At 35.8% G+C, this 27,097-nt stretch overlaps 1 protein-coding gene and 3 long non-coding RNA genes across 5 annotated transcripts; all 4 read right to left on the bottom strand.

Annotated features, from left to right (window-relative positions):
* Positions 1-1,072: 1,072 nt before the first annotated feature.
* On the bottom strand, positions 1,073-3,451 carry LOC145327219 (uncharacterized). Of its 2 annotated transcripts, XR_013882126.1 has the most exons (4): positions 3,242-3,451; positions 2,764-2,848; positions 2,512-2,577; positions 1,073-1,690 (listed from the first exon to the last, which is right to left on the bottom strand). It is a non-coding gene; the product is annotated as an uncharacterized LOC145327219 (long non-coding RNA). The 2 variants fall into 2 exon arrangements; XR_013882125.1 differs by lacking the exon at positions 3,242-3,451 and having other exon boundaries at positions 2,512-2,848.
* LOC145327217 (uncharacterized) lies at positions 2,858-5,188 on the bottom strand. Its single transcript, XM_080170794.1, has 5 exons — positions 4,951-5,188; positions 4,655-4,711; positions 4,177-4,217; positions 3,702-3,839; positions 2,858-3,325 (listed from the first exon to the last, which is right to left on the bottom strand). Exons 1-5 carry the CDS (start codon positions 5,138-5,140, stop codon positions 3,266-3,268), a joined length of 486 nt encoding a protein of 161 aa, XP_080026920.1. The 5' UTR covers positions 5,141-5,188; the 3' UTR covers positions 2,858-3,265.
* A 5,447-nt stretch (positions 5,189-10,635) lies between these two features.
* On the bottom strand, positions 10,636-11,997 carry LOC145327218 (uncharacterized). Its single transcript, XR_013882124.1, has 2 exons — positions 11,332-11,997; positions 10,636-10,754 (listed from the first exon to the last, which is right to left on the bottom strand). It is a non-coding gene; the product is annotated as an uncharacterized LOC145327218 (long non-coding RNA).
* A 4,606-nt stretch (positions 11,998-16,603) lies between these two features.
* On the bottom strand, positions 16,604-18,077 carry LOC145325691 (uncharacterized). The gene is made up of 3 exons (XR_013881546.1): positions 17,947-18,077; positions 17,438-17,577; positions 16,604-16,713 (listed from the first exon to the last, which is right to left on the bottom strand). It is a non-coding gene; the product is annotated as an uncharacterized LOC145325691 (long non-coding RNA).
* Positions 18,078-27,097: the final 9,020 nt, after the last annotated feature.

Below are 27,097 nucleotides of genomic sequence, written 5' to 3'. Positions count from 1 at the left end.
CCAAATCTAACTGTAACTCTATTGTAACTCTGCTGGAACCCAACTCTAACTGTAACTCTTTTGTAACTCTGCTGGAACCCAACTCTAACTGTAACTCTATTGTAACTCTGCTGGAACCCAACTCTAACTGTAACTCTATTGTAACTCTGCTGGAACCCAACTCTAACTGTAACTCTTTTGTAACTCTGCTGGAACTCAACTCTATCTATAACTCTATTGTAACTCTAACTATAACTCTAACTGTAACTCTTTTGTCACTATAGCTATAACTCTAACTGTAACTCTATTGTTACTCTAACTGTAACTCTATTGTAATTCTAACTGTAACTCTATTGTAACTCTATTGTAACTCTATCTGTAACTCTATTGTAACTCTGCTGGAACCCAATTCTTCTTATTCTAACAACTGTGCAAGAAACACCCACAAATGGATAATTCAATCGGCAACAAAAAAATATTAATCGGCAGCTGTTTTTTTTCAAGGACAGTGTGCTGCGGCCGTAATATACTTTACCCATTGACGGCTGTATATTAACAAAAGAGCAAAATAACGGCAATCGTTGATCTAACTGCAATAATTCTCAGTCTCCCACTATTTCCGCTGTTTCAACTATTATTGATAATTTTATATACCTATCTCTATATCCATAGTGTTCAAGGGGGGATATTAATGAAAGCCCCCCCCCCGTCATAACTAAAATTCCCCATATATGTAAGATTATTGTCATATATTTATGTTGTGATGTCATATATTTAAGTTTACTCTTGATTACTCTTTAATTGCTCTCAGAAAGAATAAAGAGAAAATATATTTAAGTCAGTTGATATTGAGAGTCCTAACACAGAACATTATCTGGTTTGGGTTCGAGTCTTTATTAAGACCAATACAGCTATTTACAGACATCCTATTACTTTATATAGTTTGCATAGGCAGATATTCTACCCCTTCAAAGTGCACAGTTAATTAATACATTGTATTAATTAAACAGACAGTCATCCTGTTGTTTGGTGTCCTGATATACAGACAGACATCCTGCTACTTCAGAACTATCCAGCTTTGAATAATCAGTAGTTTTGACTTATTAACATATTTAATCATTTCTAAATATAGTATCAATATATAATCTTATTTACTCAAAAACTGCATTTAATCCAATATAATAAATACTTAAAAATCTGTTTGCATTTTGAATTGAACATTAAGTCTACTCTATCATTAACTTATGTAAGTCTGTCTATATCACATTTGGCGCAGTCTTATTGTGCTACGTGTTATTTAGACCTGCTGCTGAGTTAAGGGTGGGGGAAGTGGTGTTTAATTTGGAGTCAATCACTTTTTGAGATATTTTTTTATCTCGGATTTTTCACAGTTTTGTTTTAATTTTTATATTTCTAACTTGATTTATATTTCAGGTTTCTGTGGAATTTCATTCTTTAACTCTTTTGATCTAAATTTCACGGCGGATCTAGTTCCAGTGCTCGGATATGGCTGATGGAGAAAAAGGAGAGCGGGGTAAAACTGAAGGCAAGCGTGGACGGCCGCCTAAACGTCCTCGGGAGAATGACAGTCAGGATGATGATGGAACTCCCGAAAATTGGGAGGAGGAGGATGCTGCGGCTGAGGATGCTGGTGCAGGTGCCAATGCGAATGTGGAGTTGGCGTTGGGCGAGGTGGAGAATGACGTTGTGCCTGAAAGCATAAAAAAATATGTTAGGGCAATGTTGCAGGAGCATACGACTGTCAAAGGTCAGGTGGATAAGTTAACGGCGGCGAATAAACGGCTGGAGAATAAGGTGAAAGAGTTTAAGAACTCTGATGAGCATAAGAAGTTAGGTTATGATGTTGATTTGGCTACTATTAAGAAAAAGGTGGCGCAATTGCCAGTGGATGGGGATATTAGCGGTTTTTTGTATGAGACAAGTATGGGGGCTAGTGTATCTGCAGTCAAAGCGACGGGAGATGATTCGTTTAATACATCTTTCATTAATCGTTTGAGTGTGGAGGCTAAATTGGATTCTACAAATTTTGAGGCTAAAAGAGGGAAAAGTGCTCCTGGACATTTGAAGTTTTCGCAGATTGAGTTTTTAGGTCCTGTTGGGAATGGTAATTGGATGAATGTTCGTGAGAGTTGTCTGACCGAATATGAGAATCAATTGTTGGATATATTTCCTTTAATTGAGGAAAGGGCTGAAGTGCTTAAGGCCTATAAAAAGGTGGCCGGCGGTAGTGTAAGCCAACAGACTGTAGAGGAGCAGTTTAAGGAGTTTTGTCTTGTAAGAGGAGTCAAGTGGGATAGTGATTTTGTGCGGGATGCTCCATTTTGGGATGGAAACATTGATTTTGAGGATTATTTCTTATCCTTATGGAGGGTTGCTAGGTTCGCAAAGCTGGAGGATCCTATGCTTTTCAAGGACGTCCTGTACAATAGGATTTTTGAGTGCAAAGGGAAGAAGATGGGGCGGCTTATTACGCCGGAGGCTAATGCTTCCTTAAGTGCTTTAGGTTATTACCTGTTGATAAGAAGGTTGGTGATACCCTTTGCTGATACAGAGTCGGCTACCGAATTCTTTTACGCCCTGAAACAAAAGAGTGGTCAGAATGTGGATGTGTTTTTCAATGCTAAATTGCGTCTGTTTAGGCTTATGCATCCTGGTCAAATTTCTAGACAATCTTGGCGTGATTTCTACAATAATGTGGCTAAGAATTTGCTGTTTTCTGATTTAGCTAGAGATATGGCTAATTTCATTGAATCTATGCATTACCTGGAAGATTACAGTGCTTTCTTGACTTATTTGATTCGCAGAGGTCAGCATTATATAAGCTGGGCTCGTTCTGGACACGTTTCACCTGAAAATGTAACGTCCTGTTATTCTCAAGCTATGGAAGGGTTGAGGCTAGAGGATTCTAGGGAGGTGAAAGCTAGGCCTGTAATCAGTGAAGTGCATGTATCTGATATGGAGGGCAGGACTGAGATTGGCGATAATAATGCGTGGATTGAAGGGGATGATGATATTCCTTGGGATCAGGTGGAGAACGTGATTGGGGCTCTGAATTCGAAGGCTAAAACTATGGTTTGTTGGTATTGTGGGAAAAAAGGTCATGTAGTGGCTAGTTGCTGGCAGAAGAGAGACGGCAAGCCGCCAGCTCCTGATTCTCGCATAGGAAAGACCAAAGCTAAGTTTTTCTCAGCCGGTAGCGAAAAGAAAGAGGGTCCTGGAGTGCCTAATAATAGGGTAATACCTGAGCAGTTTCTGAAGAAGACAGTCAATCAGGTGGGGCCTGTTGTGGATAGGTGGGGCAATCAGGTGGGGCCTGTTGTGGATTCTGAAAAGAGCAGAGATGAGAAACAGTATGAGGCTATGATTGCTGACATAGCCAGAAACAATTTTCAGCAGTATCCTATGTAATGGATATGATTGATTCGATGTATAAATCTCATTTTAGGATGAAATTTATAAATCGTTCTTTTATTCATATTCATTATATAGGCTATAGTACTGTAAATAGTTAATTTTGCTGTTGTGTATTTACATTATTGCTCTCAACTTTATAAAGGATTACTGTCTTGTTTATTCTTCAGTCAAGGTGTGATCGTGTTAATGAAAACATTATATATATATATTTATATATATATATATCTACTATATATTATATTTTGATAGGTACCTATGAAAGGTTGAATACTTCGAAAGGTACTTACTTGTATAAGAAAAGGCTTGGAGTGTAGTTGTGTGATGCTGGTAGTCTGGGAGATGTACAGGATTTCATAAATTGAACAGTATGTTGGCGGCTGGTGACAGATGGGGGGCTGACTGCTGTGTAGTGGAATGATGTATATCTAAAATATATGGATATATTAATTAATTATAATGACTAGTGTTTTCAAGAGATTGTGAAGTTTTTGAAGATAACGAAAATGCCTATTTGTGCGGATTTAGAATTTCTTGTGCCTGGGGCTGATATTCCGGTGAAAGAGTTAGGAATTATTGATACAGGAAATAATTTTAATTCTTTGATATCTAGAGAAATTCTTGATAAACATGGAATTGAGTTTTGTCCTGCTAAATTATCAGCATATTCAGTAGATTTAAAGAAAGTTAATATTATTGGATATGTTGAGTTGAAATTTAGATTTGCTGGAACTCAAGCTGTGTTTACGTAGATATTTTATGTACCTGAGGTGACGAGTAGGTTGGTAAATCTTGGATCTGATTTCCTGAAAAAGAATAAAATTAATATTTGTTTGGATGAAGATAAGTTTGAATTTTGTGGGGAATCTGTTCCTATTAATTCCTGTTTACAGAAACAGGTGGTGGCGGAGATACAGAAAATTCCTATTTTGTCCGGACGAATGAATTCTGAAATTCCATCTAAACCTACCTTGCCAGGGATAAAGGAGGGGGGTGGGTTTGGAGAGTTATATTCAACGAAGTATAATGTGAAGTTGCTGGATAAAACTATTTTTTATCCTGGAGGATCTACCGCTGTGGTGCATGTGACTGGATTAAAGAATGATGGGCTTTGGTACGTGTCCCCTAATTCTTCTAAGATGACAAGTGGCAATGGGATTATGATTATTGAGGGGGTGTATCAGCCACGGAAAGATGGGTCTTGTGTGGTTAATGTGGTTAATGCGTCAATAAAACCTATTACCTTGCTGAGAAATGTGAAGATGGGGCATTGTTTCATCATGGATAATCAAGATGTTACCTGTAATAAAACAATTAATGAATTGGATAAGCCAGAAAAGTTGTCGGGGCAAAAAATGCATGAACGGGTACAGTTTATTATTCAAAAATTGAAGTTAGATGAAAACCAGATGATTAAGGAAAATCCAGAATTGAAACCCAGGATTATTAAAATTTGTTTGGAAAATTTTGATATCTTTTCAATGAATGATTCAGATATTGGTGATTGTAGATTAATGACATATAATATAGAATTGTTACCTGGAGCTAAACCTGTGAAGGCCAGAAATATTCCTTTGAATCCAGAGTACGATGCTAAATTGAAGGAACAGTTAACCAAATGGCTGGATGCTGGCATTATTGAGGAGGGTTTCTCGGATTGGTCTAGTCCTATTTTTGCTGTGAAAAAGAAGGCTGCACCTGGAGCAGAGGCTAAGTTGAGGTTTGTCATCGATTTCCGCAACCTGAACAACGTGACTAAGCGGGTGGCATGGCCGCTGCCACTGATCTCGGATAATCTGACGAAGCTGGGTTCTGGCAAGGTGTTCAGTACTCTTGATTTGACAGCTGCCTACCATTCGATGACTATGGATGAAGACTCTAAACCGTTGACAGCTTTTAGTGCAGCAAACAGGATGTATTTGTTTAACAGGTTGCCATTTGGGTTGTGTAATGCACCCAGCCTGTTCTGTGCTCTGATGGATAAGGTGCTGTCTATCCTGCCAGGTATGTATGGATTCTGTATCAGCTACTTGGACGATCTGATCGTGTTTTCATCAAGTCCAGAGGAACATGTAGAGCATCTGCAGGCACTGTTTCAAGTTCTTAGGCAGGTCAACCTGAAATTGAATTTAGATAAGTGTGATTTATTGACTAGAGAATGCCATTATTTGGGGCATATTATTAGTGCCGATGGATTGAAAATGAATCCTGCATATTTGGAACGGATTAAGGATTGGGGCAAGCCTAGAACAGGGAAGGAGTTGCAGAAATTTTTGGGATTTACTAATTATTACAGAGGATATTTTGCTGATTATGCCAAGAGGTCGTGCATGTTGGATAGTCACAGGAATGACACTATAATAAAGTGGACAGAAGAATTGGACAGAGTATGGACTGAATTTATGGAAATGTTCAAGACTGAAATGTGTAAAGGCTATCCTCAATGGGATAATCCTAATCTTTTTATCGTGGATGTAGATTATAGTTCTCAGTATTTTGCAGGGATTATTTCGCAAGAACAGGATGGTGTAGAGAGAGTGTTTGGTGTCTGTAGTAAAAAGTGTAATGCTGCAGAACAAAATTATCCTTCCTATAAAGGAGAATTAGGTGCATTAGTATATGCATTAAAGAATTTTTTACACTTTTGTAGGTTTCGTGAATTTTTGGTTCGGACAGACAGTATTTCACTAGTGCATTATAAACGTTGGGCTAAAGGATCAATAAACGGTGTCACCTATCGATGGATAACTTTCTTGCAAAGTTTTGACTTTACAGTTATCCATCGACAGGGGACTAAGCATGTGAATGTAGATTATTTGTCGAGAACTGAGTTAGATTGTAAGGACCATCGACTGAAGGATTGTCAGGAGTGTAGAGAGACAGATAATAAAATTTTAGATCCTTACCTGAATGATTCACCATTTCTGGATCAAATCTATTCTATTATGCAGGTACATTCTGCAGAGGATGAGGCGGATGTTGAGTTTGTCTGGCAAAGTAGTCTTCAGCAGGACGAGATCCTAAATGAAATAAGGTTATGGATATTGGAAAGGAGACAGTTGTCGTCTTATGAGAGGGCGGAGCTATCGGGCAGAAAAGAATTATTTTACAATCTTATTGGCCATATGTATGTGCTAGAGGGGGTTGTAATTTTCAGACAGCCTTTGGCCGAAGGGGGTTTTGTCGAGAGGCCTGTAGTGCCTCTTTCTTTATACAATGATATATTTGATTCAGCTCATGTTGGATATGGTTCTGGACATAGAGGTGTGCAGGAGACAATACGTAAGATAAATGAGAGATTTTTTATGCCTGGCGTGAACAAGTTTGTGGAATCGAGAATACGAAGTTGTATTACATGTTTGAAAAAGGCTGGAAGTAATCCTAAACATGTTTCACCTATAACTCATTCTGTTCAAAGTAGTGAAGTTTTTGCTAATATGTCGGTAGATCTAGTTGGACCTTGGACTCCATGTTATCATCAGGGACAGACGGTTAAATTTGTCTTAATCATGGTTTGTCTATTTTCTAGATATGTTTTTACATGTCCGTTGGTTGATGCTAAAACTGAAACAACTGTAAAGGCTATATTGGAAAATTTTGTACCTACCTATGGTTTATTTAGAGCTTTGAGATCGGATAGAGGTACAAATTTTACAAGCAGTGTGTTTAAAGGCGTGATGAAAGGATTGGGGGTGGATACTGTCCTAATTCCCCCCAGGAATCCAAATTCGAATCCTGTAGAGAGGCAAAATCAAAGTTTGTATGCTGCTTTGAAAGTAGATGAAAATCATGGAACAAAGGACTGGGCTAAAAAATTACCTTTGGCTACGTTGGTGATTAACTGCTCCAAGAGTACTAGAACTGGATATTCTCCATTTTTTCTAGTTTTTGGTCGGCAGCCACGTATTCCCCTCGATTTTCTATCACCAGTCCCGTCTGTTGAATCTTCATCCTCGCGGTCGTATTTGGAATTTCTGAAAAATATGGAGGATGTAATTAAGAGGATTTCTACAAAATCCAAGTTATATTTAGAGGTTCAAAATAAACACAGAGTACAGAGGGAAGCATTAAGAGTGACAGATGTTTGTTATGCTTTCTTTAATATTGTAAAAACTGACGTGTCCAAGAAATTACAGTCTTTCTACGGAGGGCCTTTTATTGTAGTTAAGAAATTTTCGGATGCATTGTATGAGTTGGCACCTTTTGGGAATAATCCCATCAAGAAAAATCAGGTTGTGGGTAGGGATAAAATTCGAAAAATTCATGCTCGAACGGAAGTTTTAGGGGAGGAGGTTAATTTTAACGTTTTTCCTTTACCTGAAATTTGTCCGTCCGATGAGATATTTTTGGAGGTTGACAATATGCCTGTAGAGAGAGAAACTGTAGAGGAGAGAGAGAGTGAAGATGTTGTGTATTTGTCATCTGAAAATGATGGTTTTGAGTTGGCAGAGGAAAGACAGAGTGACGAGATTCAGGAGAAGGAGAGTGAGGTTGAGGTTGATAATGACAGAGTTTCAGGAGATGGAAATAGAGAAATTATACCTGTAGGTGAAGGAGTAGAGGTGGGAGTGACAGATGAATCTGTGGTGCCTGCTCCTGTAGTTGAGGGTAATTTTGACGAGGTTGAGCTTCCATCGGAACAGTCGTTTTTGACTACGGCGCCGCCGCAATCTTCACCTGAAAGATTAGTTACAATTAAGAAAAGTGGATCACGGGTGGCGAAATATTTATGGGACACTGGGAGGAGGTTAAGATCTCAGGTAGGGGGTCCTGTGGTACATGTTCAGATAGGAACTCGAGGACGGAGAAAGTAGGGAAAGGAGAGCTGATAATAATTATTTTTAAAAAAAAAAAAATATATTATAATAAGAGTTCATGAATTGTTATTTGATTATTTTAATAACAAATATGTGCTGACAAAGCTAGTAGGTAGAAAGTTGTCCTGCAATGAAAGGCTAAATCAGTTGATATTTGCGGGTGAATCGGTGAACAGTTATCAGCTAATAATGTCTGGTCATAATAATAAATTCAAATCAGGTAAATATTTTTTAATTTGGGGATTGTGTTTGATACCCTGTGGGGCTGATATGATACCTGTGCTAGTAAAGGAGTGTGTTGGCGACGGTCCTGAGTTGAGGGCTTCAGAATGTACAGTATTTGGTCAGCATGAGTTTAATGGAACAATCAGCGGTCATCTGTTAAAAAAAGTGGGAGTGAGATTTTTGCCCGCAGTACAATGTCACGTCGACAGAACGGTTCACACCTGGTATTGCGGCAAATATAGCCACCTACATTTAGGGGCACCAGCTGTTGTTAGTAGTGATGAGTTAATTTCTAGTGAAGATTGTAAAAGGATGGAGGAACAGAGGGTGTTAGACATAGATGGACGACGGTTGCCTGTAGCGTTTTATGACCGGTCACTGACTTATTTCATAAATGGTACCATCCTGTATGATGATATGATGACGTATGGGATTGACCCTCAGTGCAGAGGGGATGGTATTTATTTAAATAATACCTTTGTGCCTAATACTTTTCAAGAAGTTCAGATTACAAGTTATTTGAAAAATATACAAATTTCAATGTTACCTGATAACAGTTGTTTTCTTGAGGATCAATTCATTGGTGCACATTGTCTGGAGTCTGATCTGCGGCTTGGGCTTGATCGAGTGATAGTTCACAATAAATCACAGGAAGATAGACGTTATTTTAGTTATTTTCGGACTGTTGAAATTGTGAATTTAACTTTGTTTACATTTTCTAATATGGCGGATGATGCTAATAATCAGGGTGGCCAAAGTTGGTTGGCGATTTCTCCACAGTTTTCGTTGGGATTGAAACTGGGGAAAAAAGTGGAGTTTTCTGACTTTCTGACTGACTTGCATTACTTTCATACCAACGTTCCTGATGTATTTTTGTGGATTACAACTGCTAAAAAGAATTTTTTTCCTTGGATGCGGAAAAAGGAGGAGGATGGTGCTTTATTATTACAGTTAACCTCTTCATATCATCAGGTGGAAAGGATTTTGCAGGCAGAACAGGGGTGTTGGGAGAATAATTTGTTTCATTCCAACATCAAACAAGTCGGAAATTTGTTGGTTCAACATCTAGGGGAGATGGAGCTTGTGTCTGTATGTAAAAAAAGATGGTTAAATGTGACTATAGGAGCAAATTTGCCGTGTTATCTTGGTCATTTTTCTTTGTTTATGGATAATAGAATTGTTGCTGTAGAACCATTCACAAGATTAGTTAAAAATGTTTCCTTGTTGATGGTTGTCGAGTGTAGGAAAAATCCAGTATTTGTGAGAGTTAAACCTGGATTATATCTAGGCAACAAGGGGGCAGGAATGCAGCTGGTTCAGACTAAACGGCTGGAGGATAGTTGGTTGAAGGTACCATTGAATTTTGAGCATCTGCTGGATAAGAGAGAGAAAGGACAGGTGTTGGAGTCTGTGGAAGAGGCTAAACTTTCGGAATTGGCTGCTAATTCAAATGCGTTTGTTGTAGAGGTGACAGAAGATTGGTTTGTACATTTGTATAATTCCTCAATTGATTGGTTGACTAATAGTTGGCAGCATTTTGTTATGGCTGTGATGGGTGCTGCTGGGGTGGTTATTGGATTGCTGTGTGTTGGTTGTTTAGGCAGACTGTGTAACTGCGTTAAATTTTCGCGTTATCGGGAAAACAGTAATTAAAATTTGGCATCCCTGATAAATATAATTTATATAAAAGTATTTCGTTTTGAATGTCGTCTTATATATGAAAAATGTTAAAATATTAGAATATTAAAATGTTAATATTTAATTATTGATTATTATCAGGAAATGGAGACGGAAACGAAAGGCGGTATCAGCGGGCGTCTGGTCGGCGGGAGGAGCGTGAACCGTCTGTTGAGATGTTGGATGCTGGTAGATCTAATCGGCGGCATGTTGTGTATAGAAGAGATGATAGGAGGCAGTATGATGTAGAATCGCCCAGGTATGAGCCTGGATATGATGATGAGGACGATGTTGGCAACGTGAGTCTTGAAGTTGAGCTTGATTCCAGGGATCGTCTGCCTAGTGAACAGAGTGGTTCAGAGGTAGACAGTTGGATTGAGCCTCCATCGGACAAGCCTGGAAAGGTGGCAGATACTGGTTCTGGTGAGGGACGGCGCAGGTTTGGTAAGTTTGTGCCAAATCAGGCTGCTGGGTCGGTCAGGACTAAGGGAGCCAGCAAGGCTTATGATGATGCTGGGGAAGGTACTTCCAGAAGGGGAGCCAGCAAGGCTTATAATGATGCTGGGGAAGGTACTTCCAGAAGGGGCGTGGTCAAGCGGCCTGCTGGGGCAGATTCTCTTGGGCCTAAACAAAAGAGGGAGTTACCAGATTTACGTGCTGAGGTTGAGAGAAATAAGGCTGAACGCAAGAATGACAGACAGGGCTTAGCGCCGCTCAGTGATGAAGATATAGGTAGAATCAGTAATTCTGTTGCTGTGACTCTAAAGCCTATGATTGAGGAAAAAAATTCGTGAAGCTGTAAGAGAATCAGTCAAAAGTTTGAACACTGCACAGAAACTTTGGCAGACGGACAGTCATAATCGGGTTAAAGATATGTTGGCCTCGCATAAGAGGGATCTAATGGACTGTATAAGGAAGGTCGATACGGAGATGCAGCAAATGGTGGCTACTACTGCACAGCAAAAGGCTTCTTATATGGTACAGAGTGTACAGACAGCAATGACTGATAATTGGGAAAGTAGTTCAATCAAGTTGGGACAGCAGGTGGGCCAACAGGTGGAAAGTGTTTTGGCAGGACAGGGAACTAAGGTTCAAGAGGCTATTTCTGAGATGGCCAAAAAAGAGGCTGAAGTGCAACGGCACCTGTCCAATATTTTTAGTGAGCTTAGCGAGATCCGGCGCAGAATAAACAATGACTTACCGGCGGCAGCATATTGGCAGTTGCAACAGGCTGGAACTTCTGGTGGTGCTGAGGCTAACAACGGGGTGATGTTGGTTTCGGGAGGTGTTCAGGTCACTGGTGGTGTTGATATGGAGGTGGCAATGCCGGCAGATGGACCAGCGGTTGCTGCAGAGGTGGCTGTTGCGAATGATACCGCCTCAGCGGTAAATGATGCTGTGATGGTTGCTGTAGGAGGGTCCGTAACTGCTGCAGCGGGTAATGCTGTCATGGCGGCACCAGTGGGTGTCTCGGCTGAGGTTGGTGGAGGGGCGCTGAACACTCCTCCTCCAGTGGGTGAAGGAGAGGAAGGACTTGAGGCCGGGGTTAATTTCGATGTAGGTTCACCCAGTGAAGACATTGATCCTAGTTTATTAGATCAGCCTGATGGATGGTGAAACCATGCTTAGCTGGATGGTTTCAGAAGGGGGTAAATGTCATATATTTATGTTGTGATGTCATATATTTAAGTTTACTCTTGATTACTCTTTAATTGCTCTCAGAAAGAATAAAGAGAAAATATATTTAAGTCAGTTGATATTGAGAGTCCTAACACAGAACATTATCTGGTTTGGGTTCGAGTCTTTATTAAGACCAATACAGCTATTTACAGACATCCTATTACTTTATATAGTTTGCATAGGCAGATATTCTACCCCTTCAAAGTGCACAGTTAATTAATACATTGTATTAATTAAACAGACAGTCATCCTGTTGTTTGGTGTCCTGATATACAGACAGACATCCTGCTACTTCAGAACTATCCAGCTTTGAATAATCAGTAGTTTTGACTTATTAATATATTTAATCATTTCTAAATATAGTATCAATATATAATCTTATTTACTCAAAAACTGCATTTAATCCAATATAATAAATACTTAAAAATCTGTTTGCATTTTGAATTGAACATTAAGTCTACTCTATCATTAACTTATGTAAGTCTGTCTATATCACATTATGTTAACCCTTTTGATACAAAAATTCCCCTACATACCTACTCCCTAACAGCCCCCCCCCCCCCGTTATTCCCCGCCAGTGATTCACATTCCGATTTTTTGCCACAAAAGTATTCTTTCTATTTCTCTTAATCTATTAAAGTTCCTCTTTATGTTTTGTCGTTGTAAGGAAAGGTTTAATTTCATCACTACTGCAGGAAAAAGTAATTTGATGATTGTATGCCTGTTCGTTTATCATAGCTTTCAGGGATTGACCGTTACAGACGAAAAGCAGGGAGGGAGAGGACTATTTATTGCACTAGTCCCCAAAGTTTTGTAGTAACATTTTCTTACCTGAAAACTTTGGAGACTTTTTCATTTAATTTTGATTCGTTGGTTCATTAAGTTGGGCATCCTAACGTTTCAAAAACTAATTGTAATCTAAAGAAGGGGTTATTTTGTGTATTATCATTGGGAATATACATCAATTTTTAGGCCACTGTCTCATCCATGTAGATCGCTACAGACAAAAAAAACTTACAAAGTTGACTTATAGAATAGCTTTTCTGTAAAAATGTTATGCTCATAGCAAATTATTCGGATTTCGTAAAATGCGCCGCTGTGATTGGCTGAATTCTGCGCGGGGTGATTTAACGCACCATTGAAATGGTTTAAAGATCCAGCTCTGTTCAAATGTTCCTGGTAATTATTACCTCTAAACTTCTATGAACTTTAAAGGCTGCTAGCTATACTTTCCATCGTTTGGCCGTTAACAGCCTTTAAAGTCAGTAGTTTTTTTAAATAAACGTTACCAGGAACTGCACAAGCTCCAATTATTCTTCTAATCTGTGAAGAAAAATATTTCGAACATCTGGTTTGAAAATATGCATATGCATATCAGGAAACTTTAAAGCACGTCTTGAATTGGTTTTAAGCTATTTTTCTGTCACCCCTTCTTACATGCAAGGGGCCCAGCGGTTAGTTATGATATCCAAGTAGTATCTAAATAAGAATCAGTGTAAATAGATGTTATGTACAGAAATATTTATTATATAAATAAATACAAAGATATTATGAATGTATTTTCTATGTAGGATATATACAGAGATAAAGAAATAGGTACAGTTCAAATTTAAAAAAACTTCTCAAAAACAAGGATAAAAATATCAAAAAAAAGAAAAAATAAAAAGTAAAAAACAAATAGTACCTTTAATTTGAATAGTTTTGGGCTATAATTGAAGACTCTGTGATATATTTTGACAATAAAAATTTTTGAACGTACGTACAGACATTTTTGTTAAATTTATAGAGAGACTTTGCTACATAAATTGTTATAACATAAATATACTAGGTTTAATAAACATCAGGCAATTCAATCATAAGCCTCACTGTCTAGTTTTAGGCTATTTTCAAAATCCTTTTTTCCATGATTATACATACATACAATGGTACTTCATTAATCTTTGTCATGCGAGACTAACACACACACATACACACATACACACACACACACACACAAACGCACTCATACACATCTCATTCTTAGATGCAAGTAAACAGCCTACAGCAAGTTTCAAGGTTTTATATTGGGGATACTTTTGAAGCCATGCGCATTTACATAAATGTATGTAAAGCTATTTGTAAGGTTTTATTTTAGAATTAGTTTGATAACAAAGAGCTTGAATCTTAATTAACTATAAATAAAGTATTTTCTAATTAAATCTTTTTTAATAAATAGACTTACTAGTCTTTCAAGGTACTAAACAAAGGCTAGTATCATGGGGGGGGGGGGGGGGGCGGGGTACAGCTTAATAAAACGTAATTGTAGAAAATCTTCGCTTTAAAAATAGCGCCTTGCTTTGTACTTTGTAGCATACATTTTGTATTTGTGTAATATTGAAACAACAACAAAAAAAAACTAAACACTTTTCTGAGACAGAAGGGAAATTGGGTAGATAAGAACATTGTCATTATCCCATTCTGTATTGAACTGGCCCTCCCTTTCTATTTTCTAGAATTTTGAGAAGGTTTAGATTAAAAAATAGTCTAAAACATTACCAGTACCACAGAAATAATCTCAGATTTCAGTTTATTACAGATAGAGAGAGGACAATGAGCTTTTTATTACACTAGTCCTCAAAGTTTTATTTTTATGTTTCTTATTCGTTGACTTAACAACTTTGGGGACTTCACTGAATTTTGATTGGTTGATTCATTAAGTTGAGTTTTCATGTGTTTTAACCACTAATTTTAATCAACTGAAGGGGTAATTTTGTATGTACATAATTGGAGATGTATATCAATTTATCGGCCATTGTCTTATCCCTTTAGATTCCTGAGTTTATCATTAATCCCGAGATTTTAATAGATAATTTGCAAAAAAAAACAAGGATGACAACATCCATAAAAGCGAAGCACTGAAACGGTAGGACAAACGGACATTAACACTTGTATAGTGTCAGAACTAAATAATCAGAATATAAATGTATAAGAGTCGAACAAAATTGTAAGTAAAATTGTTGAAAAACTGCTTGATACAGAGTAATGTTTATGGACATACTTACATTTTTAGGACTTGATTATACAGTTGCTTCGCTTATAATATTGTATTTTGTTGTCCCAGGTATCAGTATACCAAAATCAGATCAATCGGATTATTAGATCACATAAAAATTTGTTGTTAAAAAAGTAAAAAAAACAACATGTTTAAAATGGACGTACGGACATTCTGGTAATGATTATAGAGTTGCTACGCTTTCTAAATCGTACCTTACTACTACAGGAATCACCATGCAAAGTTTGAAATGAATAGGACAATTCTAACATGCCTAAATTAACGAAAAAAGCTATCCGTTACGGACGGACGTACGGACGGACCGACCTTAATTATAGAAAAGCTTCGCTTTTAAAAAAAACTAGCTATTTACACAGGGGTATTTTTTGAGGGTTCAAAATAAAATAAAGTGGAATCTTTTAAAGAAGTTTAAGTAAAAGAAGGATGGGAGGAAAGGCAGGGATTTAAATGGATATGACAATGGCCGGTTAATATATTTATATCCCGATTGATGATACATTTGGACACTCAACTTAACGAACCAACCAATTAAAATTTAATAATAGTCCCCAAAGTTGATTAGCCAACGAATAAGAAAAAATCATTATAAGACTTTGGGTACTAGTGTAATAAAACAGCACTATATCCTCTCCCTCCCTGAGAGAGGGAACTAAGATGAATGAAATATTATTTAAGAAATGTTTGTTTGAATATATCATACGTCAGGATTAAAGGATAGTTGAACACAATAACAAGTGAATGTAAGTTTGTCTGTCTTATCTAGACCTTTAGCTTTATATACTTGATCTTCCATGTTAAGGGTTTTTACAAAAGCTTAATATAATTTCCAGTATGGCTTCGAAATCGATTGATATCCGCAGGATTAGAACCGGTTTTCGGTAATGCTGAAAAAAAATGTTTTGCAGACAATTTTCTGCGGGGCTAACAAACTGGTTTAGATCTTATATTTTTTAATTTTGATATCCGTGGAAAGCGGTCAATAATACGATGCGATAAATAACTATTACCAATGTCAACTACTTATAAATGCCAAAATTATAAACATAATTTTTCTTGTTACCAAAAAATCACAAATTTTAAATGACCGTAAAAAAATTTGAGAAATTTTACTTTAGGTTGTTAAACTCTTAAGACCCTTCATAAAGAATGATCCCTTAAGATTACTCAGTTGTTAGTAATCCATCGCTCTTGAAAACATTTTTATACATATGTGTTCAAGTCTTCGTGAAATGTAAGGGATTTAGAACCCTCCATGGAATTTGGCGGTGGGGGGGGGGGGGGGGCATTTTTCATAACATTAAATTCAAATGTTAAACTTTTAGATATAAAAAATTGGTCTTATTTCTTTATGTTTAGTTTTATATACAAAAAAGTGGCTACGCCTCTAGAGGCCCAGGACCTATGATAAGGTACACTGTAATCGGTTCAGCGGTTAGCGAGATTATTTGGGATATACAGAAGCGCAGACATAGATCCTGTTACTTCTTATATAAAAGGATATATCCTCTAGGTTTTTTGTTTATCAGTTAAGATCTCGTTAACCTCAGAACCAATTGAGTTTTTTTTTTTATCTCCGAGAAGCTTTATATAGGTCCCAAGATGGTTAAGGCTTTTTTATCTCAAATTTAACACAACAAGTACTAGAGGTATTGTTGGGTTCTCTAAGCAGACGTTACTGAGAGTTTATATCAATGCAATTTAAAATGGGGTGGATACATAAAAATAATCAATAAGTTACAAATTCATATTAAAATACAATTTTATTCAATAAAGCATATAATAATAAACATATAAAATAAACGATAAAATGGTGAAGCTTCAGCAAGTGTGTTCCAACCAGTGGTGTTCGAACTAGACATAAAAGACCGTTTTAAGTATTAGACTAGTGGTGAAGCTGCTCTACAATTAATCATATATAACAAAATATGATAATTGGTAATAGCTAGAGATCTTAATTTTCGATTAGAACAAGGTGAATTAAACTTTTGGGATTACTGTTAGGTTTACAGATAAATTTAAGTATTGGACTCTTAGCAGCTTACAGAAACGGAGCTACTCTACAATAATTTAAAATGTAATAATCATAGACTAAACGAAGCGATTATTGTCTTTAGACTACACATGCTAAAGAGTAAAAACAACACAAAGCTGATGAATTTAAGTATTGACCTTATTAACAGCTTGTAGGAGCAAATCTACTCTCGAAGCGATTATTGTCTTTAGACTACACATGCTAAAGAGTAAAAACAACACAAAGCTGATGAATTTAAGTATTGACCTTATTAACAGCTTGTAGGAGCAAATCTACTCTATATTAAGTTAAATGTACTAGACATAGAATAAACGAGATATTATGGTCTTTAGACTATATATGCTAAAGAGGAAAGAAACAAGTTGTAAAGAAAAAAAAACTAAGTAATGATTTCCTTAACAGCTTATAGGAGCGGACCTACTCTAGAATAATTTAAATGTGGTAAACACAAATAAACATGGAACTTGTTAAATATGTCTACCATACAAATCTGAGTACTATCCTTTAATGATGTTATAACATCACACTACTATCCTTTTTTACCTTCAATATGCTGGTTGCCTGTTGAGTATTAGAAAACAAGAGTTGAAGAGCAAATCTTCTTTATTAGACCAATGATGGTTTACCATGAGCCGTAGGGGTGAGAAGCAGTGCTTTCTGGTTATTCTTGCTTGGGTACAATCCTTAAAATATATTTAATTATAATAGAGTCATTTAAATAGATTATTCCTCTGGAGGCCATATCTAAATAAAATAATATAAAACCACAGAGTATCTCTCTGTCTAAACTGGCCTCGCCTGAATAAAGTTTATTAGGACTCCATACTACTGTGAAAGTTATTGTTTGACAACATGATTTTGTATTCTGTTAAAACAGCATGGAATACAAATTAAACCGGAAGAAAAAAAACTGTTATTTTGGGTTTCTATCCAACAAGCTTGAGACAGACCATAGCAGGGAAAATACTATACTTGAAATAACATGAAGAACTAAAATCTGTACTTGTTTAAGTCAGGATTAATCCATAAATTTTAAAATGTATTAATACTACCTCAAGACAGGCTTGCAATGTTGATAGAGAGGGTGTTGATAGAATCAGTCACTTTATACTGACCAATTATGCTTTTGCATGATCACAGTTAGAACAGAAATATTCTGAAATGATAGTAGCAATTATATCTTTAAAAATAAGAATAAAGCTACAAACAATATCCTATATTATAAAGTAATAAGGTTCTTAGTTTCAAGTTAAAAGATCTCAACAATACTGATCCTAATTGGTTGAACTTTCCAGGGAAGCAATATAAAAGCCATCGGTGGATTTAGACTATTTTCTCAAGTGCCCCTGGAGGCTTCTAGGGGCGTAGCCACTAATTTATATGTTTATATGAATCACTGATTTTTGTACGCTAATATGAAAATGACGATATAACAATATGCGTATAGCCAACGAAGGTGTAATATATACTCAATAAAAATTTCTGATTTTGAACTCCCTTGAAATTCCTGTTTCCCTGTTAACATTAGCGAACTTTTCCTTGCTTTTTATGAAATGTTTACCAACTTTTTAAAGAAATAACATTCTTTATATCCATTTGGATTTTAATCCATAATAATTGGTTTCTATAAAATGATAAAACATTTTTTAGGTATTTAAGTTTTAAAAAGTTTACAGGGTATCAATTATTCAACCCTTTACATCAAAACTATAAGAATATTTTTAAGATTTATGTAATACTTCTACATTCACAAAACAGGTATTACACACAAAAAAGCTTGTCTTTGAAAATATATTAAAAGCCATAAACCATAAAAAAAAATTATGAACATAATACACTATTTTATACAGGACATCAAATGCTCAAAAAAATATCTAACAGAAAGAAATTAATGAAAAAGACCATCAATTTTACTTATATATACAACCTATTCTATATATTGTGTTTTTTTTATCCCGCGTTATCCTTTTTTCTCCACATATTAAATATGATCGGCTCAAAAAAGTGTCAAAAATCCTATCAATTTAAAAACGACCCCCTTGTAAAATATCACATAAAAACATAGGTTTTTATTAGTCGAACATTTTTTGATTTTTAAAACCTAATAACTTCTGTGTAACTTTGTATGTGTTGTAAGGATTTTTGTTGCATGAAGCATAAGATCTCGACAACTGCTTTAAAAACAGTGTGTGTGTGTATGTGTGTGCTTTTTAGAAATTCATCAAATTATTATGAGAAGGTTTTAGGCCATTTTACATCCTTTAATTGTAAAAATGGATATATTACTACTTGGATCTTTCACCAAATTAAACTTTTAGCTGGCTAAATAACGATCCCCTCGCATTCCATTCCCTCCCCTCTTACTGGACCAATAAATGATGTGCATGCTAGCAACCTAAATTGACGACAATTTTTCCCCTGTCCTGATATCCACTTATATTCTACATCCATTATTGTAAAGTTCATAGAAACTAGAGTCGAAGCCACCATTATAAGATATTTAAGCTAAATGTTTTTTTACAAAGTAAAAACGGTCGTTTTTCCTTTATCAAATGAATTGTGTAATGAAATTGATTTAAAAGTGAAAAAGAGGGGTTATGTGAAAACATAAAGGGGACCTAATCTATTATACCAATATTTGCTTAGCAGATAAGTTGTTTGTCTCTTTAATGTCTTCATTTACTTTTAACAATTAAGTTTTGACGCATACAGGATTGATGAGGGGTAATCCAGCTACCAGCAGACACAAACTTTTGGACATTTTACACACTTATAAGATGGATAGGCGGGGTGTGGCAATGCCGTTGGTACAATATTTAATGGGTACTTTTGATGATAATAATTCATGGGAGGGGACATTGGATGGTAAAATATTTGGTCCCCATAGTTTTAGTGGCTTAAACCCTTTGAGGATTTTTATAAATTCTTGATTGGGTTTTACAAAAAAGCAGCGTTCAATATTTCAACAAAGAATTTTAGAGTACAAATAGGGTAAATTTATCTTCCATTGTACAATCCCTAAAACTATTCGCTGCTAAAATCGGATTCAATTGTTTTTTAGACAAAACTCTATTCTTTTTATGTTTTATATTAACCACTTCACTTGGGTTTTATAATAACTTTGTGTGATAAGTTAAAACATACTCGATATTCTACAATGACATAATAATAATTTTCTTCCATTAAAATGTGTAAAATTCATCCTTTAATTTTTTATTAAAAATTTTAGAAGTATGTCTAAAATTTGTTAAAACCAGAAAGTCTCAGAAATGAAAGCCCAACCCATTGCAACACTTAGTTCATAGAGAGAGTCAGATAGCACCGCAATTTAAACTAAAATTTCAAATTTTTAGGGAAGGGGGGGGGGGTTGGTGTAGGGAAATAGGTTTCAGGTGGAGGGGGAAAATTACAGAGTAGATGTAAGGGGGAGGATATTTTCCTCCTGCGGTGTAACTAAAGATTGAAAAGTTGAAAATAATGGGGTGCAAATTTTAATAGGGATATTTTCCTAGGGGGGGAGGGAGGAGGAGTTCTAGATTTTCAAGGGGGTGGTTGGGGGGGGGGGGGGGTATTGAGAAAGTGTTCAAAATTCCATTTTGTTGGCTGACTGCAGGAAAAACAGGGGGTCCTGCGGTTCCAGCAATTCAACAAAATCACGGAGAAATTAAATTCACACACATTCTTGAAAATTAAAATATTTATCACCTCATTTTCTAAAAGCATATAGAGAGATTTGCCGAAAAATTGTTAGTTAGTCTTCTTGTAGGGGAAAGGTTCGAATTTAGGCTCCAATAGTGTCAAAACGGAAGAAGATAAAATAGCCTAAAACTGCCTCCAGGAAGTCACTAATTCAATTTTAACAATAATTAATAAATGAGTTCTATGTTAGCAACCTAAATTGACGACAATTTTTCCCCTTTCCATATTATCCATGTATATTCTATATCCATTTTTATTAGTTCCATTGGTTTATTTCGATATAGTGGCACATTAAAAAGTGTTACATCTATCTTATAATTTACCAAATGATTTTGATAAAGCAAACTGGTCTGAAATTTTACATCAAAATTTTGTCAAACATATATATTTAATAAAATTTCTTACAAAAGATTACCAAATGTTTTATAGTAACTTAAGTTGTTTTATAAAAACATTTTGTAACTTTGCTTTGGTTTTATAGATAGATAGATTAGGTCTGCCTTACCTTTATAGATAGATAGATGTGGCATAATAGATAGATAGATAAATGGTCAGGTTTGCCTTAATAATGGGCATGCCAGACAGGGAGGAAGGGGACATAGGCTGTTTATAATACTAGTCCCCAAAGTTTTATAATAACTTTTTATTATAAGTTGGTTTAGGAACTTTGGAGCCTTTTTAATAGTTGATTTATTTAGTTGAGTTTTCAAACATTTTAACCACTGATTGTAATCCATATAAGGGGTAATTTGTATATCATCATTGGGGATGTGCATTGTGCATGAATTTATCGGCCATTATCCTATCCCTTTAGATCCCTGACATGGTAGGGCAGATAGCTAGTGGCGAAGTTTTTACCCAAACATTACAATTCCTATTATCTTACAATAATTTCAGGGGGCTTAGGCAAAATTTTAGGGGGGGGGGGGGGGGTTGAGATACCCCTCTGATTCACAGGTCAAAGGCGGCATTGTTTAATCTTGAGTTGGTCAGAGAAAATTAAACTTTAATCTGGATAATATTCCTGTCAAGCTTAGGAGCATTATGCTGACATGAAATTTTAATAGTTTATGGTAACACAATTGATATATTATTACTTGGATGTTGCACCAGTTTTTCATGTACTCCGATAAAATAATGCTCGCAGCTGGATACCTCCACCCCCCCTCCCCATTTACTCCTTTTACCCCATCTCGTTCCCTCCTACTGGATAAACTTACTGACCAATAAATGAGGTCGAAGTCCATGTACAATATACATCCCCGATGATTAAACACAAAATTACCCCTTTTCTAGATTACAATTAGTGATTGAAACGTTTGGCCACTCAACCAAATATTGATTAATGTTGCCATATTCAGCAAAAAATCTACAAAAACTTGAAATTTTAATGCTATTCTTATAATGACTGTAGACTGTAGTCTTATGTTGATATAATAACAGCAACACTGTTTAACAGGACTGGAAGATACTAAAAACATTTTAATTGGATGGATTTACTGATAAAACTTAAAATTTAAATTAAACTTTTTGAGTAGGAAAAAAAGAACTTTCAAAAACTTACTTTAAACTTTTAAAAGTTAGATTTGTAATAGTCAAAAAGAAGCCTAATTGCAAATTAACGCAAAAGAATCAACACAAATAAAATCAAACGCTTATCTTAAAGACCAATATTCATATGGTTGTTGAAGAGTTTTATATCGTATTATAGACATCTTTCTGCGAATGTTCAAGTAAAAGTTATATGATTTAAAGTATTTTTGTGAACCCCGAAGGCCCGGGCTTACAAAACTGGGGTTAATTTTATGATTTTTAATATTTTATTTTAATATTCGTGAAAAACTTCTGTAATATGGTGTTTTACAAGATTTTTTCAGTATGGCTAAAACTGGTTCTAATCCAACGGATATTGATCAGTTTCGAAGCCACACTGGAAGAAATATTGTTAAAAATTAATATGATAACCTAATTTCTAAGTAACTGTTAATATTTTGAATACATGAATAGAAGATTTCTCTAAATTCTTCAATAATTAAATTTTAAATGAACAATACACTAAATAAAAGTTTATATAGCATAGCCAATAGTATTTCAGAGATAAAAGAATCAGTACCAACTTAGTTTTAAGATTAAAATTTTCAGTATGGCTTCGAAACCGATTAATACGCGCTGGAATAGAACCGGTCCCCAGCCCTACTGAAAAATCATGTATAGCATCATATCAAGAGTATTAAAATTCAGGATATTCTAATTTAAACTTAAGTCTTGTGATGGGATAAGATATTTTTTTGCCAATTCCCTCGCCCTTAATTCAGATGCAGATACTCCAGATGCTAGGGGCGCAGCCTCTATTTTAAAGTAAGGGATAAGTAAGGATGAAGTACATCCCCAATGATAATACACAAATTACCCCTTCTGTATATAACAATTAGTGGTTGAAACGTAAGGAAAAAAACTGGTGTAGTAAACAGTTCAATGTCCCCTCTCTCCCTGGTATATGCTTGACCTAGGGCCCCGAATATTTGTTGATTATTTGAATGAATGGATAGTTTTATGGTGCAGTGTTGTATCTAGATCTGTTGTAAAGATAATTCATCCTGTTACAGACACCCAGCAACCAAACATTTATAAACTTCACATTCCAAGGCATAAAAATCACTGCTCCTTTAACATGGCAATTACCAGGGTTCTAAAGGGATAAGACAATGGCTAATAATTTGATGATACAAAAAATTACCCCTTCAAATATATTACAATTAAATACAATAAAAGTCCCATAGGTTCTCAAGCCAACGAATAAGGAAACGTTTTTATAAAACTTTGGAGACTAGTGTAACAAATATCCCAACGTCCTCTCACTTCCTGCATTCCAAGGAATAAAAATCACTGCTCCTTTAACAGGGCATTTACTTTAATTTCAGTAGTGGCGAAAAAATTTTACAATTGGATTTTAAGCAGGGCTCGACAGCCGCGCGTCAGCAAGACTAAGCATCAAATTTAAACCCGTTGAAAAAATTTTTAAAAAGAGAGATCTCCAAATTGGGTCAGGTTTGGGCAGACTTCTTCTAGCCGATTTTAAAAATTGTAGAAGGCTGATTTCCCTGAGGCTTGCAGGCAGCTGATATCCGTTCCCCTCAAGAACGTAGAGTTTGATAGGTTTCCATTTCAAGGAAAGATTTATATTGATCATGGGCAAGTTTTATGCTATATTTCAACAAGGTATGCCGATTTCGCAAAGGTATGTACGTGATAACCCTCCTATCACCAATTAATATCCAATGGATTTTAACCAGTTCTCAGCCATACAGAAAAATCATGTAAAGCATCGTATTGCAGCCAATTTTCCACGAATATTAAAAAAAAACTTTTAAAAACTGGGTTAATTCGTATAATTTTTTATTTTAATATCCGCAGATAGTTATCAATAATACTATGCCATAAATAACTATTAGAAAGTTACTTAACTTATATGCAATATTATATTTGTTGATTACATTATTGAAGCCGACTAACTGTAACAGATAAAGATTATCAACCACCTTACATAAGTTGTTGGAAAATTTATCGGCAGTTTCCCTTAAAGTGCTTTGTAGATCTTGTATACAACCCCACCCCCGCTTCTTATATTAAAATAAATTCAAATTAGAATAGTAATTTTGGGTATAGTCCCTTTCGTAACATCGCACCTTATGGGGCGATTCTTCTTATTTTTAACAGTAGTTTTTCTCCTATTTCTAGCCCCTGCGGTGGGCTCTAACCCTGCGGGGCCAGTTACCTGACCCTGTGGGGCAATCACCTAACCCAATATAACCTAACCTAACCTAAAATAACCTATAAAAAGCCATTTTAAAAATACAACGAATCGCCCCTTATGGGGCAATGTTACGAAAGGGATTATTACCTTATTTTTTTGTATGTTTGTTTAATTCTTTAGTTCAGGTTAGGTTATATTATTGGGTAGCCTAACAGGGATAACCCGCGACCCGTGGCTCAACACGTAGCGCATCCGCTCGTCGTCGGGAAGGTGATAGGTTCGAATCTCGGCTTAACATTTTGTCATAACTAAAGACGTTAAAAGTGGTTCCTTCTGCTGCTATGTCAGATGCGTGACATAAATAGTAAGAGTAGAGGGGAATGCCTTGGCCCAAAACAGGCGCAACTCGTTATCATGCACAGATGGGACTTCTCAGACAAAGGTCGTGCATCACAAAGAGTTGGTTGTCTGTTGGATGTTACTTAACCTAATATCTTTGGGTGTTTGGACAGAGAAGGGTGCGTAACAGTCATCCTTAGTTCTCCTGGATTGCTGGACTAGGACCTGGACAGTACATCAAGTCGATAATGTTCTTGACTGCAATCCCGCCCGTACGAGGTAATTAAAGGTAAAAAAAAGCCTAGCACGGATAGGAGACTGCAGGGAGATGAGCAAAAAAAACCTGTTCCTTTTTTTCGATTTATTAAAAAATAAGGGGTCGGGGGTTCAGTGCTCAAAAGGCACATTAAGGGAAAGCACCGATTTATCTTATCTTTCGTTTGTGGAATAGCCGAGTAGGTAAACTTTAGTTTAGATAAAACTAAAGTTTATACACTTTACTTTTATCTTACAATCTTTCTATCTTATTCTTAATCATGATAACTTTAACATACATATTAGCAATTTAAAGTTAAATCAACAAGGACAATAATACCAATGAAGAGCAAAGCCAAAAGATTAACTCTAAAATGTCTAATTTAGTAGTTGGATGTGTGTCTGTGTAAAAGATCTCAAAAACAGTAGGACCAATAGGTTTATTTGTTTATTGATGCTTAGAAATAGTTCAGAGCTGGATCTTTAAATCATTTTGTGGTAAGCCAGATCGGGGTGAGCCAACTTTCCACCAATGAGAGCACAGCATTTATGAAATGCCGCGCTGTGCTTGGCTGAAATTCGGCGCAGCCCGATCTGGCTCACCACTAAAATGATTTAAAGATCCAGCTCTGGACAGGTTTAAAGCTTTATTTTGGGGAATTATGTATGTGTGTAAACATTCATAGCTCGGAAAATTAATATTTTATTTAAAGTAAATGAAAGTAGGGGTAACGTATCTATACTCCTCCGAGCCCATAAAAGCCATGGCGAAGCCACCATTGTATAATAAATAAATATTTCTATCTCCCCCCCTGTGTCAATCTTATTCCCAGCGAGAGAAGATCATTTACTCCGGCCCGGGAGAAAACAAGATGGCCGAGTGTTTACACAAAACAAACAAAAGCGCGACATTCTCTCCGGTACGGGAGAAAACAAGATGGCCGAGTATTTCTACATAACCAAACAAAAGAGTGGAGTTTACTCCGGACCAGAAGAAAAACAAGATGGCCGACTATTTCCAAAATACCAACAAACAGGGCGGCATTTACCCCGGTCCAAGACAAAACAAGATGGCCGAGTGTTTACACAATACCAACTAACAGCGTGGCATTTTCTCTTGCCAGGAAGAACAAGATGGCCGACAACAAAACATTAACAAATTTCGCGGTATTTTGATTCCTGGCTTAAATTAAGTAAAATAGACTTATGTAAATTGTAGGCAGTTTTTTTTTCTAAGAAAATTATTAGCTACAATGTAAAAGCACTTTTTGATATAACTAGAAAAAGGCCTTTATACTATTATTCTTCCTTTTCTTATATTCTACAAATAATGAATGCTTATCCCTAGATTTTTATTTAGCTTATATATTTTTTTCTTTATATAATAAATACTTTTAATGTCCATTGTACATTTACTAAATGTAGTAAATAGTTATAACTGTAATTTAAAGATTTATTTTGGATGACATTTCTTAAAATGAAGATTTATGTTTTATAATTAGATTTTACTGAAATTTATTTTTATTTTTACTTTTTAATACTTATTTCAATTTTTAAAAGCGAAGCTTTTCTATGATTAGGGTCGGTCCGTCCGTCCGTACGCCTGTCCGTCTGTCCGAGATAGACAGCTTTTATTAATCAATTTAGGCATGTTAGAATTGTCCTATCGATTTCAAACTTTGCACGATGATTCCTGTAGTAGTTAAGTACGATTTAGAAAGCGTAGCAACTCTATAATCATTACCAGAATGTCCGTATGTCCATTTTAAACATGTTGATTTTTCTACTTTTTTAACAACAAATTTTTATGTGATCTGATTATCCTTTTGATCTGATTTTTGATATATTGATTTCTGGGACAACAAAAAACAACATTATAAGCGAAGCAACTCTATAATCAAGTCCTAAAAATGTAAGTATGTCCATAAACATTATCTTGTATAAAGCAGTTTTTCAACAAATTTACTTACAATTTTGCTTCGACTCTTATACTTTTATATTCTGATTATTCAGTTTAGACACTATACAAGTGTTAATGTCCGTTTGTCCTACATTTTCATTCGTTTTTATGGATGTTGTCATCCTTGTTAATTCACAAAACGTGTTCTCTTGCTGCACAGCTTATAAGAAATTTGTCAAACAAGGACGTTTATATT

This window comes from Acartia tonsa, chromosome 8, assembly GCF_053477335.1.
Source record: "Acartia tonsa isolate MP-2025a chromosome 8, ASM5347733v1, whole genome shotgun sequence".
NCBI classification, from domain to species: Eukaryota; Metazoa; Arthropoda; class Copepoda; order Calanoida; family Acartiidae; genus Acartia; species Acartia tonsa.
This window is presented reverse-complemented; position numbering and strand designations above follow the sequence as displayed.

What these genes read in the sequence shown, in the direction of transcription:
- LOC145327217 (XM_080170794.1), bottom strand. Translation starts at nt 5,140, where the DNA reads ATGACAAACCTCAACTTAGCCTCTGCTCCAGGTGCAGCCTTCTTTTTC. An exon ending in CTTCACAGGTTTAGCTCCAG is followed by an intron (nt 4,712 to 4,950) that starts GTAACAATTCTA and finishes GTTTTATTACAG; the next exon opens with GTAACATCTTGATTATCCAT. An exon ending in CCAAGCCTTTTCTTATACAA is followed by an intron (nt 3,326 to 3,701) that starts GTAAGTACCTTT and finishes TGCTCTTTTCAG; the next exon opens with AATCCACAACAGGCCCCACC.